The sequence below is a fragment of the Grammomys surdaster genome, unplaced genomic scaffold (genome assembly GCF_004785775.1).
Source record: "Grammomys surdaster isolate TR1022 unplaced genomic scaffold, NIH_TR_1.0 332795, whole genome shotgun sequence".
Taxonomy (NCBI): Eukaryota; Metazoa; Chordata; class Mammalia; order Rodentia; family Muridae; genus Grammomys; species Grammomys surdaster.
Window position 1 is genome coordinate 1739 of NW_021628003.1, and position 12097 is coordinate 13835.

At 39.8% G+C, this 12097-nt stretch overlaps 1 protein-coding gene across 1 annotated transcript; it reads left to right on the top strand.

Annotated features, from left to right (window-relative positions):
• The first annotated feature begins 711 nt into the window (after window positions 1-711).
• On the top strand, window positions 712-11125 carry LOC114616650 (ER membrane protein complex subunit 7). Its single transcript, XM_028762081.1, has 5 exons — window positions 712-1003; window positions 4898-5017; window positions 8040-8178; window positions 9601-9681; window positions 10795-11125. The coding sequence occupies exons 1-5, from the start codon at window positions 771-773 to the stop codon at window positions 10945-10947; spliced, it is 726 nt and encodes a 241-aa protein (XP_028617914.1). The 5' UTR covers window positions 712-770; the 3' UTR covers window positions 10948-11125.
• The last annotated feature ends 972 nt before the right edge of the window (window positions 11126-12097 follow it).

Here is a 12097-nt window from a genome sequence, read left to right on the forward strand (position 1 = left end):
CACTGTTTTCGGGTGGTCTTGCCGTTTGCCCTGTCTGTGCATTAGGTACATCACAGACCACTTATAGAGAGCGCTTCACTCTCTCAGTCTTCAAACTGTTTATGTTTTTTTAAATAAGGAGAAAGCATTAAAACAGAATGAAAATTAACATTCTTCACGTACTTCTTAAACATAGATCACCATTTTTTGCATATATAAAAAAAACTTTTTTTTTCTTTTCAGCCCAAATTTCTGCAGTTCCACTCTCCATTTGGAGCTTCGTTCTTTTTTTTTTTTTTAAAACTTTTCTACAGAGGCAGAGTGCACGGGGTCTTTTACAGAGATATGCGGTAGAAAGGAGACTATTTAGAGCTAGCAAGAACCTCGAGAAAGTAATACAGTCAATGTCTGAGTGTTAGCTACAGACCCAGCACTCAACACTTCAGATCCTCGTCCTTCTCGGTCTCATTACCCTTTAAGCCCACGATAAGACCTGCATCTGTGGACGCCACAGCAATACACACTCTGCCACCTTTACGTCACCTTACTCGCTCTGGCACCTTTACTTAAAAACCTCGCCACCTTTGAAGCCCTGGGTCCTTCCGAGAGTAGATTCTGCGTCCCGTCTCTCGATTAGTCAGCAGTCACAACTTCTCTCCGGGGGCGTGGACAAACTCGCTGCTGGATCCGGCTCGCGGTGATGACGACATCAGCGGGCGACGGCGGCTGTAGCGGCCTTGCGACAGGATAGGGCTTCCGGGCCGTAGGCCTGACTCCTCAGAGCTGCTGTCATGGCGGGTGCTCTGTGGGGTTTCTTTCCCATCCTGCTTCTGTTATTATCAGGAGATGCCCACAGCTCGGAGGTGCCTGGGGCTGCTGCCGAGGGCCCGGGAGGTAGTGGGGTCGGCCTGGGAGATCGTTTTAAGATCGAGGGACGTGCGGTTGTTCCGGGGGTGAAGCCTCAGGACTGGATCTCCGCGGCCCGAGTGCTGGTAGACGGAGAAGAGCATGTCGGCTTCCTTAAGTGAGCATTCAGAGGGCAGCAGGAAAGCGATTGGGGCGGACGCTGGAAGGGTATCCAGCTAGGACAGCTGTCAGGACCCGCAATGTAGCTGTCACAAACTGAAGGCACCGGTGCCACTAACGGTCTATGCTGGGAGACCTTGAGAGGGAGTCAGGTACTTCAGCAACGAGGATGGCGGTCCCAGGCTCCCGAAACATATGGGGTCATTTATTTGTAGCCCCATTTTGGTCCCAGTGTGAGGCAGATCATATTTGGGCCCAGGGGACTCTCATTTATCTGTTGGTTTTACCCCCTCGGCATTTTGCTAATGTTTCTGAAACCTAGTTGCTTTCTACATGTCACTCTTCTGGTAGCTTGGTGTTGTGTAGAAAGATGCTAAACAAGTGGGAATTGTCAAAGCCCAGAGGGCTCCCAGTGATGACATAGACTGTAAGGCTAATGGTCCTGCTTCTAAAATTAATGGGCCCTGAAGTACCTAATCAAAGAGTGCTTTTTTTGGCCCGAGATTGTCATTATTGTTCTTTTTACAATTGAATTCGTCAAGGGATTTGCGATATCGCAGTCGTGATTTAAGTCAGACCAGGGTTACTCAAGATTCCTTACACCTATTCTTTTCTTGTTCTTAAGAGTTTGTGATTTATGTTTATATTGGAAGGTGGGATGAATCTCTTAATGCTTTGTCAGCAGTCCGTTTTCACTCTTCTAGGCATGAATATGATGTTTTAAATTTTGGCACCAGTATTTAGAGTTGAAACTATGGACTGAAAGAAAATATTTCTTTGCTGGCTTTATAGACCAACTTGTGATATCTGAAAACCATACATCTTAAATGTGAACATTTGAATTTGAATTGCATATTTCCGAAGATTGTTGAAGTTCCCTTGTAGGATATCCAACCTCAGATTAATAAATAATGACAAATTGACAACCAACATTTTAATGTTATCTGGCACTAGGGTATTGTTTAAATTTTATCCTAATTAATGTTTCATTAATAATAAATTCCCAATAAGATTTGGAAGATAAGGCTTAATTGAGAATTAAACTTCTGCAGTATATAGCACATTTAAAACCACCTATTTTTATTTTGAAGTTATTTTACAATTTAATATATTATATATTGTTAGATATGCTTAACCTTGCACAGTGACACAATCTCAGCTCCTCAGGAATCGGAAGCAGAAGGATTGTAAGCTAAAGGACACTCTGAACAACTTAGTTGATACCCTGTCTCAAAGAAGAAGAAAAAAAATGGCGATACAGTTTTGTGGTGGGACTTAGTGTGCAAGAGGTCCTGGAGTGACTCCCAAATACAAGTAAATAAATGTTTATTGAAGAAAATATAAACAAGATATTTTTTGTTTATATTAATATCTTGTTTATATTTTCTTCTAAAAAGATGAAACAGAAAGATAATAACCTTTAATGTTTTATAATGTGTTTATGGTAAAAGTCTTGTTGGAAGTAGGGTAGTTAATTTGTCTTATAGCTGTTTTGAATAACCAGCACACTAGTTTGACTGTATTTTTGGTTTCTGGGGTGGTAGCTTGGGGCTTTACTAATGGAGATGAGAGGTATTGGGGTTAAAGAGTACTCAAACCATTTTTCATATCATAACGTGCATACAAACCACAACTCACTTTTCTAGTCTTCTGGTTTTGGACAGTTAGGTAGTTGTCAGGTTTTTTTGTTTTGTTTGTGTTTTGTTTTGATATTATGAGTTTATATACGACTTACTTGTGAATTTTTTTAAAAGAATTATTGACTTTATGTATACGAGTACACTGTAGCTGTCTTCAGACACACCAGAAGAGGGCATCAGATCCCATTACAGATGGTTGTGAGCCACCATGTGGTTGCTGGTAATTGAACTCAGGACCTCTGGAAGAGCAATCAGTGTGCTTAACTGCTGAGCATCTCTTCAGCCCTTGAATTTTTTTTAAATGCATAGTTTCACTGTGTGGTTCATACCATCCTCAAACTCATGTCCTCCTGTGTTCACTTCCTCATGGGATTACAGGTGTCTCCTATCATGCTAAACTTTGCTTTTTCTTTCAGTAATTAAGATTCTATTTATGTTGAATAGTCAACAGTTTCTTTTTCTTTTCCTCTGCTCAGAAAAAAGTGTTTTGAAGTTGATTCTGTCAGGGTCTATCAAGAAGCAGGAGATGACTGGATATAATGTCCATACTTATGTCCCAGCTCTTGGGAGAGTGAGGCAATAGCATCATGAATCTGAGGCCATCCTGGGTTATATAGCAAGACTTTTATCTCCAAAAGCAAAAGAGCAGAATATGCACTAAAATTGACTAGTTCACATAGAGTTTAATAAAAGGATTAAAACAGTGTATTCATCATGGTATAAAGAAACAATCAAATTGTGTAATACCCTGGAGCTTACAGCCTCAACAGTATTTATGCAATAATACATGAAAGCAAAACCAACAAAGAAACTACTGCCACCTCTGCTAGAGGGACAAGGAGGGGAAGAGGCTACTGGGGTGAGCTGGGGGGTGGGGGTGGGATGGGGCTTGTATGTAGCCATGGTCCTGTGGAGAGCCAGTTAGAGATGGCCTGTCAGTGATAAAGCTGTGGAGGAAATATTCTAAGGACATTTTCTTCCCTTCCCATAGACACAAAGAGAAAGGGAGAGTGGTTCTGGAGGATGTGAGGGTGATATGGTTGTGACATCTGTCATCTCATTGATTGTCGGGGTTAATTTGGCTAGACAGATGTCTCCTAACTCTCACCACACCACATGCAACCCTCCTGAAGCTGCTAGGCCCTTCAAAAACCCTCAGACGGTACATTTGAGAGTGGATCTGGAAAGTAAACATGTGAAGCTGAGGAATAAGGTATTTCAATGTTTATAGATCAGTTATGCCTTATCTTAGTATATACTTGCAATGACAAGAACACTTTTCATCTTCATTTTTTAAATTTCTTTTTTCATTGAAGTAGCAGTTTTTCATTTTCTAGACAGGTTATTTTTGACTCGCAAGAAGAAATTACCAGCTTCTGGTTGGGTGATTTAAACGAAAGAACTTAGTAGGATTACAGGAAATAAAGAAAAGAAAGATAGCTTTAACTACTAAGTTGTAGGTTTCTGTATGACCAGTCAAAAAGTAAGTACAGTAAATGTGACTATTTATAATAAATGGTACAATTTACTATTGAAATGTGTATGTGAAGAAGAAAGCCAATAAAATACAAATGAACTAGAATAGAATTATCTTTTTAAGATAATAAGAATATATTGAGGGAACATGATAAAATTGGTGCTCTACTATTGTAATAATATACATTGATAATTTTTCTTCAGTAAAGATAGAGCTTCAGAGTAGAAACTGCTCTTTTGTTACTGCCATTTATACCTGTGGAAGGATACTCTGGCATAGGCTCATCTAATTTTAGAAACTGTTAGAATTCTGGAGCATAAAATATAGGACCAACTTTTGGCATTTTTGTTTACTTGAGAAGGGCAGAAACCACATAGCCCAAGCTGGCCATGAATTCACTATGTAGTTCAGGCTGGCTTCAAATTCGCAGTGATCCTCCTGAGTTTTATGATTACAGGATAAGTCAACATACCTGTGTTTTCTGTTTGGTTAGCTGTTTCCAATTTGTTTGTTTGTTTGTTTGGGATAGCCTTTAACCACTGTAGTCCAGGTTATGTTGAAACTTACTCTGTAGCCCAGGCTGGCCTTGAACCCATGGTGATACTCCTGCTTAATCTTCCCCCGCCCCTCTGCACTAAGATTATATGTGTGAGCCACCATGTCTGGTTTTCTTCTTTTGTTTTTTGAGAACTGTTGGGAAATAAGCAAGTGATTTCGAGCAGGGAAAATTAAGGTGCTGATGAGAAGTAACTAAGTATGATTTTCCTTTTTCCAGGACAGATGGGAGCTTTGTGGTTCATGATATTCCCTCTGGCTCTTATGTAGTGGAAGTTATTTCTCCAGCTTACAAGTTTGACCCTGTCCGAGTCGATATCACTTCAAAAGGAAAAATGCGGTGAGGATACCCAGTTTATTTTTTACTAGTCCACTCAGTATGTTCTTGCATATTACTTTTGAGATTTATAGTGAAGGTTAAGAGTTTCTTACTTAAAGCACAGTTATTCTTAAAACCTTTACTCTACTCTTGTTTGTAATCTGAGCATTGAGACTATGAAGTTGAATTTTCCCCCTCTAGATAAATGTTCACAACATCTACTATAGTTGTTTAGAGTAAAGGTAAGGTTACTTACTATAGAAAGAAAGTACTGTGATATAATCAAAGTGTGACTTTTAAAGTAGAGAATTATTTAACTTTTGAATTAGGAATATTACTCAGGACTTTTCATTGAGGTATTTTGATATTCCCTCCTCTTATTAGCTACAGAGTTGATCTAGAAGTTTCTATAGCTTCTCCTTTATGCACTACAAATTTTAGTAAAGGGATTATCAGATGTAGTTGTGGAGTTTATGTCAAAGTAAGGATCTTTATAAAGTTGAAAGAGGGGTCGTGAGATAACCCAGCAGGTAAACATACATGCCATGGAGCCTAATGACCAGGGTTTTATCTCACATGATGGAAGGAAGAACCAGCTCCTGCAAGATGTCCTCTGGCCTCCAAAAGTGTACTGTGGCACATGTGTGCCCACAAACACACACTAAGTAGGTAAAAATGTGTAACCTGAGTATAAAACTTTTCACAAAGTCTAGGAGTGTCCAAGCTGAAGATTGAAGGTGAACCTTGGTTAGTATAACCGGAATAGTAGCACATAGAAATGTTTAACTTCTCTGGAAGGTGATGCCCTATTACCTGTTTAAATTCAGAAAGACATTTTTATTTGCTGAAACTACTCTAAAAATTCAAAGTAAATAAAAAAAAGTGTGTATCGATCCATCCATGAAACAGACCTGTAAGCACTAGACACTACAGGTACTAGATGTGGCTACAATAGCTTAAAGGTGTATTTTAGGTGATTAAAGAAAGGAAAGACTTGATAGCTCTTATTCTTATTGTAAAAGCTACTATATATAAATTTGTAATCTTGTCTTAATTAGAACGTTAGTTTTTTTGGGGCTGGAGAGATGGCTCAGAGGTTAAGAGCACTGGCTGCTCTTCCAGAGGTCCTGAGTTCAATTCTCAGCAACCACATGGTAGCTCACAACCATCTATAGTGAGAACTGGTGCTCTCTTCTGGCCTGCAGGCATACATTTCAGACGGAATGCAGTATACGTAATAAATAAATCCTTTAAAAAATTGTTAGTCTTTATAGGATATAAAAAGAAATAGATTTCCTTCTAAGACAAATGATATATCAAGTAGGTGGTAGATATTTGAAAAAAGATGAGATAGACTTCTACAATAAATACAGTCATTGAGATGGAAAGATTAGCAGATATATAACAACTGAAAGGAAGTCTGTTGAGTTGGAAGACGTAGTAAAAGAAATTACCCAAACTACAGAACACATAAACAAATGGACAATTATAACAATGCAAAAATAAATAAATGGAGATATAGCTCAGTGGTAGAGTACTTACCTCACATACTCAAGGTCCTGGGTTTGAGCCTAGTACTAACACCGCTACTGAAGTAGACAGACAGAATTTGAAATGTAAAAAGTGAACAATGAGAAAAAATAGACAATTTCAAAGGTAAAGTGGGGGCCGGGCAGTGGTGGCGCACACCTTTAATCCCAGCACTTGGGAGGCAGAGGCAGGTGGATTTCTGAGTTCGAGGCCAGCCTGGTCTACAGAGTGAGTTCCAAGACAGCCAGAATTACACAGAGAAACCCTGTCTTGAAAAACCAAAAAAAAAAAGTAAAGTGGATTATGCATGAATGACTTATAAGTAAGGATTTTTATTTTCTTTATTTGTTGAGGCAGTGTTTTATTATGTAGACCTGACTGGCATGTAACTCACTGTGTAGACGAGCTGTCCTCAAACTCATTTAGATCCAGCTGCTTCTGCCTCTACTGGAGTCAAGAATGCGGGGATTTAAGACGTATGTTATCAATTCAAGCTGAGAATTTCTTTTTAGTTGCATCGCTGGTTACAAACAAACAAACAAACAAACAAAAACCAAAAAAAAAATATTACCAGTGTATTTTCTGTGGCACTCTTGAATCATATATTTTTCCTGCAAATAGCATGAAAAATTGAGTGTATCCAATAATGTATGTCTTAGACCATCAAAAATGTATAAGCCAATACTTGTATGTTTATAATAAAATAAATTTATTACTAGATATAATGAAAGACTTTAAAATGGGAAAGATTCTAAAAGAATTTGGAGAGAATTTTGCTTGTTTTTCTTTCTTTTTTTTTTTAAGACAAAGTCTCATAAAGCCCAGGCAAGCCTACAGCTCACTGTGTAGCTCAGTCTGGCCTTCAACTCTGATTCTTCTGTCTGCTTCTCAGAGCTAGGATTATAGATTTGCCATCACAACCAGGTTTAAAATAACGTTTGCTATAAAAAGAAGGTAAGGAGTTATATGGACCTGTATGTGTAGAAAGTGATAGAGCTAGAAGACCCCAAATCTAGTTCTGTGTGTCTTGATGAGTGCTTCCGACAGTTTGACCGGACTTTCAGGATCAAAAGTTTAGATGTGGAGCTGAAAAGATGGCTCAAGAGTTATGAATCCTGGCTATTCTTGCAAAGGACCTGGCTGCAATTTCCAGCACTCACGTGGCAGCTCACAACCATCTCTAACTCCAGTTCCAGAGTATCTGAATCCTCTTCTGGCATGCTTGGACATTGCATACATATGCAGACATACATGAAAGCAAACACCCATAACATAAAAATAAATAATTTTTAAAAGATTTATATTTGAAACCTGAAATAAGTCTAAGGCATTGCTGACATAAGTAGTTCTTAGCCTTGCTTTGTTTGTTTTGCTTTGCTTGTGTGTATGCTTTCTTTTATAGTAGCCTGGGATTCAACCCAGGACCTTGTACATGTTGGACAAGTGTCCTACTTTTGAGCTCTTGCCCAACCCCCAGACATGTTTTTCACAGAATCTATTTCTTCCTTATCAGAGCAAGATATGTGAATTACATCAAAACGTCAGAAGTGGTCAGATTACCCTATCCTCTCCAAATGAAATCTTCAGGTCCACCTTCTTACTTTATTAAGAGGGAATCGTGGGGCTGGACAGACTTTCTGATGAACCCAATGGTATGTATAGAGTATTTTACTAATCACTGGTTTGCTTCCAGCCGTTGGAAACTTTAAGATCCTGTGAGAGGGAAGGGTGAAATTGGGAAACTAGTATCTTTGGGAACAGATAATGAAAGGGCTGAGAATTTCACTTTGTATTCATAATAAATGCACAACTGAAATACATGTTGAGGAGGGTGTCCGATTTCATGGGATACTAGACAGAATGAGAGTGTGTACTGAGTTGTATATGGAGTTAGCCTGTCCAGTCTACTTGTGTATTAGCCCATTGATAAATGTGCTCTCATTTGTTAACCAGCCCGTGTTACTAGGACATGTAATGTCTTATTGTTGTTGTTTGAGAAAGGGTTCCACGGATCCCAGGCTGGCCTTGAGCTTGCTGTGTAGCTGAGGATGACAGTGAACTTAAGATTCTCCTGCCTCTACTTCCCAAGTGCTAGGATTACAGGGATACACTATCATGCTTCGTTGTTTTGTGAGGTGCTGGGATCAAACCCAGGGCCTCCTAGATGCTAGACAAGTACTCTAGAAAACTAGCTACACTCCCAGCCTCTGTAGTGGCGCTTGCTTTCTTCCCTTTAAAACATGTGTAGTGAACAGAGATGTTACCTTGGTGTACTTTAATTAGTTAGTATTAATCTTGAAACTCATTTATGATCCTACTTGTAAAATACTAATAGATACATGCTTTAGAAACAAATTTGCCTTTCAAAAAATCTGTTTTTAAAAATTGAATTATTTTAGGATTCTCTAAATTTGAGTTGGGTTCCATACTGTACTGAGATCATAAACAGTACTGTTTGGGGGCTATTCATCTAGCGTTTATTACCAGAGCTAAAAGGACAGGAGAGCAGCTGAGAAGAGGAAGGTTAGCAATGAGACTCTGTCGTTTTCATCCTCGGTGTTCTCATTTCTGAAATTGCACAGAAATATGTCAAGTGCTAAGGATTCTAGGTCATCATCAGGAAGAATGTGCCTTGCAGTGTGCTGCAGGCTCTGGAGGATGTAATTAAGAGCAATAATGCAGTCCTCGGGGAGCAGCGCAGATGTCTCTACAGAGCAGCCCCTCTGGCCACCGGAGTCAGCAATCCCAGAGCCAGCTCGCAGGAAGAAGACAGTGAGCAGACAGTTCATTTGGAAATTACGTGTGTGAAAACTAAAGGCTTTACAAAGATAGAAGGCACGTAGAAGTGTGGTGTCAGTACAGCCCAGGCACACACAGCAGGATTGTGGCAGTTTCAGATGCTCCTCAGCAATCACACAGCAGCCCAGCACCCACGCTGCTCAGTACTGTTGTGGCAACTGTTGTGATACATTTTATTCTATGTACACAGTGGACTCTTGATGTTGGTTATTAAAACAGACTTTGTTTCACAAGCTAAAGTGGAAGAAAAGGTTTCTAATTTTTTTCTTTTGCAGGTTATGATGATGGTTCTTCCATTATTGATATTTGTACTTCTGCCTAAAGTGGTCAACACAAGTGATCCTGACATGAGACGGGTAAGCTGACAGCCCAGCTATGGACTTTTGAGTCATGCTGTATCTTTTTTTAAAGTGGCCTTCCAGACTGGTGTGTATGTACATGTGTGTATGGTGTGTGTGTGCGTGTGTGTGTGTGTGTGTGTGTGTGTGTGTATGTGCTTACGGATACTGGAGAGTAAACCCAAGTGCTCTACCATTGGAACAGCAACATCCCTAGTGCTAGTTTTTAAGCCAATTTTTAACTCTGCTTTGAGGTAGACTCTGAGTAAGCTACCCATGCTGGCCTTGAACTGTCAATCTCTCTGCCTCAGCTTCCCATCCTATCATTTGGCTCATGTTCTGGTACTTGTTCTATTTAAATGCAGCTCTGTAGCTGAGGCTGAGATTTCCAACTTTATTCTAGTTCCCATGACAGATTCTTCTAAAAGTTTGTGTAAATGCAGTATTATGTTTCCTTGTATTCAATTAGCTGTTTTCATTGAATGAGATGAATTCAGTTGGTCATCTTGGTAAATGCTGATGTCTTTTTATATAGGTAAAACATTGTACTTAGCCTCTTTGGGCCGTACTTGTTACACAGCTGAAATGCATAACCTTAATATGTTTTTTCGTTTGTTTGTTTTTTTTTTTTTGGTTTTTCGAGACAGGGTTTCTCTGTATAGCCCGGGCTGTCCTGGAACTCACTCTGTAGACCAGGCTGGCCTCGAACTCAGAAATCCGCCTGCCTCTGCCTCCCGAGTGCTGGGATTAAAGGCGTGCGCCACCACCGCCCGGCTTTTGTTTTGTTTTTTGAGACAGAGTTTCTCTGTGTAGCCCTGGCTGTCCTGGAACTCACTCTGTAGACCAGGCTGGCCTCGAATTCAGAAATCCGCCTGCCTCTGCCTCCCAAGTGCTGGGATTAAAGGCGTGTGCCACCACTGCCCAGCAAAATAATACATCTTAAAAAAAAACAAAAAAAACAAAAAAAACCTATTCTTCTCCAAATTGAAAAATCTAAAAAGGACGTGGATAATTTTTTAAAACGAGAGAGAGAAAGTACTTACTTAATTTTAATTTGTATGTTCATACATGCAGATGATTCAGTAGATGTAGGGGAGAGCACCACTCATATCTGATGCTTTCTCCCGGCAGGAGATGGAGCAGTCAATGAACATGTTGAATTCCAACCACGAATTGCCTGATGTCTCTGAGTTTATGACAAGACTCTTCTCTTCAAAATCCTCTGGCAAATCTAGTAGTGGCAGCAGTAAAACAGGCAAAAGTGGAGCTGGCAAAAGGAGGTAGTCAGGCCACAGCTGCCATCGCACAAACTTGGCTATACCAGGTGGCATCCGAGTCTTGATGGGAAACCGTGTGACGTGACTACTGTAAACCGAGTCATCCTGAAGTTGATCTCGTCCAGCTGTTGTCTATGTTAACGTCCTAACACATGTTTGTACTTGGTACACAAGGAAACCCAGCTTTCATCTTTGTATGAGGTCAATATTAATGTCACTGAATTAATTACAGTGTCCTATAGAAAATGACATTAATAAATTATATGAAGTACTATACATTATGTATATTAAAGAGGTCTTAATCCAGAGATAAAATTATCTTCTGTTGTTCATTACTTTTCTAAAAAGCTTTCTCCTTTCTTTATCTGAACTTCACATTTAAAAATACTTTCTTGGGGGGCTGGAGAGATGGCTGAGCGGTTAAGAGCACTGACTGTTCTTCCAAAGGTCCTGAGTTCAATTCCCAGCAACCACATGGTGGCTCACAACCATCTGTAATGGGATCCGATGCCCTCTTCTGGTGTGTCTGAAGACAGCTACAGTGTACTCATCATATATATATATATAAATACCTGCTTGGTAGTAGTAGTATGCACACTGTGTTTTTATGCATGTGGTCATACATCTCAAAATTTCCACCCTAAGACAGGTGTGGTGGCTCACACTTGGAATCCTAGCACTGAAATGACTGATGCAGAAGGATTGCCTTGAGACTGAGGCCAGCCCAAGAAACAGAGTAAGTCTTTTTCAAAAATAAAGCTCTTTAATACCTGCGTTCATGATGAACATTCCCTCATTGTGAAGTGACATAGCATGTTCCCGATGCAGTTATCATCTTACTGTAACGCTTGTGCTTAGAGCGTGGCCATGGGAGTCAGCATAGAACTCATCAAAAAAGGTCTGGTTTTCATCCTTGGGATTCACTTCACAACTCTTGTCTATTAGCTGTGTGCAGTGGTCCGTAATAAAGAACAAAGGTGGGTAATATCTCAGCATCTGTCTCAGTAAGGCTATGCACAGAAGGAGATGGGAAAGCAGCCCAGCCAGAAACAAAGCCTCCTGGCCTAAGGATGGAAAACCAGCCTTAGTGTCATATAGAGACATGGCTCAAAAAGTTTTCAAATCATTCTTCCTTACAGTCTTAGAGTTCTTTTTGG